Source organism: Sinocyclocheilus anshuiensis, unplaced genomic scaffold, assembly GCF_001515605.1.
Source record: "Sinocyclocheilus anshuiensis isolate Anshui unplaced genomic scaffold, SAMN03320099.WGS_v1.1 scaffold425, whole genome shotgun sequence".
NCBI classification, from domain to species: domain Eukaryota; kingdom Metazoa; phylum Chordata; class Actinopteri; order Cypriniformes; family Cyprinidae; genus Sinocyclocheilus; species Sinocyclocheilus anshuiensis.
In genome coordinates, this window is record NW_015537947.1 from 250,854 (window position 1) to 255,404 (window position 4,551).

The 4,551-nt window shown below is 35.4% G+C and overlaps 1 protein-coding gene across 1 annotated transcript; it reads left to right on the top strand.

The window, feature by feature from the left end:
• Positions 1-2,219: 2,219 nt before the first annotated feature.
• LOC107664312 (G-protein coupled receptor 4-like) lies at positions 2,220-4,080 on the top strand. The gene is made up of 2 exons (XM_016454842.1): positions 2,220-2,293; positions 2,862-4,080. Exon 2 carries the CDS (start codon positions 2,869-2,871, stop codon positions 3,880-3,882), a length of 1,014 nt encoding a protein of 337 aa, XP_016310328.1. The 5' UTR covers positions 2,220-2,293; positions 2,862-2,868; the 3' UTR covers positions 3,883-4,080.
• The last annotated feature ends 471 nt before the right edge of the window (positions 4,081-4,551 follow it).

Sequence of the window (4,551 nt, forward strand, 5' to 3'; positions counted from 1 at the left end):
TTCTGTTGCCTATTGATCTGCAAGTGAATGAACTCCAAACGAACAACTAACTGCTTTTAGGTCGGACGTCGGCGGTGCCAGTTCTGAAAATTATACACTTGTGCGATATTGTGTTGGCAAAATTGTTTGGAATTCTGTGGTGAGCAAATGGGATTCTTTTACTACATTTACTTTAAATTTATGCATTTGGTTTTTACCTGTTAACTTGCTTATTAAATATATTCATATATTTAAAAATATTTAATAAACAATGCATTATAACAGACTTCTGCGTTGGAACAATAATTATTATGAAAAGCACTTTGATTAAAAAATTAAGAAAATTTTAATCTATCTATCTATCTATCTATCTATATCTATCTATCTATCTATCTATCTATCTATCTATCTATCTATCTATCTATCTATCTATCTATCTATCTATCTATCTCTATCTATCTATCTATCTATCTATCTATCTATCTATCTATATTTTACATTACTCTGATAGTGGGAAGAAAAAGACAAATTAATAAAAAGTATAATTATATTACTTGTTAACAATACAATTATATAATTTTACATAGATGTTATTTGTAATATCACACTTTTTTTTTTTCTCACAGTGTGAAAATATATAGCTGCCTTTACATTTTATGATATTATATATTATGATATTTTACGATTACCTCATTTTGGGGGTCATTGGCAAAAAATAAAAAAACTTTGAAAACCCCTGTATTTGTTATAATCTGTTGGTGTGTTCTCTAAAGATTGAACCCATGACTTTACCAGGTTATGCCATTCCTCTTTTCAAACTACCCGTGGACATTATTCAAAGAGCCACACAAGAAATCACCATATGAAATGTACAAAAACTGTACAATGTATTCATCCACTCCAAAGACTGAGCCAAACATCTGCTTCAGTTCCAGAGGCTTCTGGAGGAGCTCCCTCAGGCTGGACTCACCAACAGCCCTAAGAAATGCCACTTCAGTCTGCTTGAAGAGTATTACCTAGATTCTAGATCAACTGGGGACTGATAAAACCTTCAAAAGCAGATAGAAGCTGTGCAGTTTTATACTTCCTGGCCTGTGAGTATGAAATATGTATGCCATTTCCAAAGGTAGGCAGGTTGCCATCAATGCCTCATGCCTTGTTTTTCTAGTATATCATCTCTCCTCTCAAGTGTGACCAGTAATGGACAGCAAGAAAAGAAAAATATACTATGAACATCTAAGGTAGAGCCAGCTTTTAGCTTCCTAAAAAACCTTTCAACTGGTTTTACATGCTGCAAGCTTTAATCTACTCTTCACTCTCCATGTTCATGCCAAGCTGCTTTCCATGAGATGATGCCATTCACTGTCTGACACCAGCATTGTACATGTCTTTGACATCACTTTACCAATTTCTTGACACATGAACAGACAGTCTTTGTCCCGATGTGTAACACATGCCTTTAAAACAAAGCTTTAAATAAAGCTTTTTCAAATGCCAGTGTACACTAATATTAATTCTCATGTTTAGTTCTTGTTACCGCTTCAAAATGTCACTATACCTTTGCGGGGATTTGATGGATTAATTAAATCAATTAATATGTTTTCAAATCCATTTCTTTTTCAATAAAATTCTTATTTATTGTACATGGACCTGGTCTAAATTGTATATGAATCAAATTAATACAATTAATGAAATTATGAATTATAATTATTAATTTTATATGTAAAACGAATTATGTTGATGCAAAAACAATACCTTTAATATAGAGCATTTTTACTGTGACAAGGGTAACTGCACTGTAGTTTAAAATTTTTTTAAAAGTTGACTTTTTCATGCTAAATTCACATTTTGTGTCAGAAATGTCCAAGGTGACCATTGCATCAGTCAATGTAAAATTAAGTTTAAACTGCATTTTTATGTCTTGAAATATTTTTGTAATTATTTAATTTATATATTCATTTATTTTTTTGCATGCATATATGGCTCATATTTGGTTTTGTTGTTATTTTTATTGGTTGTCTAGACTCTAGAGCAACAGTTCATATTTACTGGTCAAACACGGCCAAAAAAAAAAAAAATGGTTTGGGTGTTGGTTAAATGTTGGCTAAGCCATTCAGTAAGTAACGTCATATCCTCCTGACACATTTCCTCTTGTACGTTAGTTGATGTTAGACAAGCGCTGAGCTCATTTACACTGAAATATACTTATTTTATGCTTTTTTATGTTTTCCCTGCATCATATGAGGTGATTTGAGTTGTCTCCGCGGTCAGCAGTTACTTGGTGAAACTCACGTTTCATATCAGAACATATTAGGTAAGTATACATTTCTGATTTATTCATATTTATCCTTTGGATTTAGGTTATTAGCCTAATGAGAATTTCTAAGAGTGAATTCCCTGAAGAATTTAGCTACTTTTGTAAATATGTTTTTTTTTTTTACCAAGTGCAATGCAGTTTATCTAGGCACTAAATGTGCTGAAATAGTCTTGCATCACATAAAAATTAAATCACTGATGAAACATTTTATCTTATGGGTTTGATTCAAAGGAAACACACGTGCTGATGTAAAAATATATACCTTGAATGGCTTGGTAGTTTCCATAGGTAAAAGCATCTGTCAAATGCATAAATGTAAATTTTGTGAAGCATATTTGTGCCGTTACCTGACTTGAATGATTCCACATGTGAATTGGGAACTAAAATGCCGCAATTCATAATTTGAATTTCCCCTACAGTGTTTTGAATAACTTGTTCTGTAAACGATTTTACAAGTGCATATATTTAGGCGGTGCTTCATATAACAATGTTGCTACTGGCAGTAGTTTTGATTTTTGAATATGATTCAAAACCATATAAAGAACACAATACCACTCTGTCATAGGCAAAAGATGAAGAACCACTTCAATGTTAGTGCCCACACCAGCCTGAGCATCCCAGCGACCGTGGGAAATGCTTGCGGAATCGACTTCAGTCAAGATGGCATCTTCCTTCCCGTCCTGTATGGAATCTTCTTTATCATCGGCACCCCTTTAAACCTGCTGGCGCTCTTTGGGCTCTACAGACTCATCCAGTCGGAGAACGTTCTACCAGTGTATGTCATCAACCTTCTGATCGCAGATCTAATTCAACTTCTGACTTTGCCTTTATGGATAGATTACTACGCCAACGGACACCACTGGCGCTTTGGACCCCGGAGCTGTCAGTTCATGGGTTTGTTTTTTTACATTGGCATTTATACGGGCATCTTTTTCATGTGTATCATTGCTCTAGAGCGTCACATGGCCGTCGCCAGACCTCTCAGTTTCAAGTATCTCCTTAACTTGAAGTTTGCTCGCTGGATAGCACTCAGCATTTGGATTCTAATTGCAGTGCCACCTGCCATTGCATTCAACAAGCTCTTTCCCAAGCAGGAAAATTACACTCTTTGTATCGAGAAGTATCCCTCAGAGGGCAGTTTTATCACCTACAGGTTGATTACTCTGCTTGTGTCCTTCATCATACCCCTGAGCTTCATTGTTGGTCTCCATACAGAGACCGTCCGCTCGCTGATGGCAATCAACTCGCTTTTATCCGAGGAGAAGAGGAGTATCAGGGGTCTGCTCACCCTTCTGGTGGCCGTATTTGTCACGGTGCTGGGGCCCTATCATTTCATTGGCTGTGTGAAGTACGTCGTACTGCTGGTACACAGCAGTCCGTGTGTTTGGGAAAAGGCTGTGTTTGTGCCTTATCAGTTAGGGCGAGGCTTTCTGAGCCTTAACAGTTTGCTGGATCCTGTATTTTACATCTTCCTCCACAGAGACTTCCGTGCCGCCGCTGGGAAGTACTTGCCCTGCCTGAGGAGAGTGAGGAGCAGATCGTATCGGACAGAGAAAGTGACAAGCTCTACTCTAGACTGTGACTGAAGATTTCCTCCTGTATTTGAAATACACTTTGGACAAAGAACTAAGAAACTATGCCAAACTCATACAAAAGGCCATTTAATTAGATCTATGGTGGCATCATCTAAGACAGATATTTTAGCATTATTGTTCATTTTTAATCAGAAGGCATTTGGCATTGCTATACTTTTAGTTAGCCTTGCTTTGTTTGTCTGTTGATCATTTCCATGTCTGCACTGCTGGACTGATTTTTATTTTAATTGATCTTTTATTTTATTTTATCTTAGTTCAGTTTATTTGTCTGCCAATCATTTCCATGTCTGCACTTCTGGAACTAAATTAACGGTTTTATTTCATTTCATTATGGTCTTAGCAATAGACTCAGTAAAGTGTAAAAATGTAATTTTTGAAAAGAACAGTTTTACATCAGCCAAATATGTCATTTTTTCCATTTATATTTTCATTGTCAAAACAAAGGTTATTTTATTTTATTTTTGATTTATTTTTAATATTATTTCAAGGCTTTACTCTCTTTTCGTTTATCTCTCAAATAGATGTACTTTATGTACTTCCTTTTTTACACATACACACTGCAGATGCTATTTTGGGTGTGAAACTTTAACCACAGCTAGACAAATACATATGCACATCTTACTTATAACCATCCTCATACCCAACAATTATATTTCTTTC

What these genes read in the sequence shown, in the direction of transcription:
- LOC107664312 (XM_016454842.1), top strand. Translation starts at nt 2,869, where the DNA reads ATGAAGAACCACTTCAATGTTAGTGCCCACACCAGCCTGAGCATCCCA.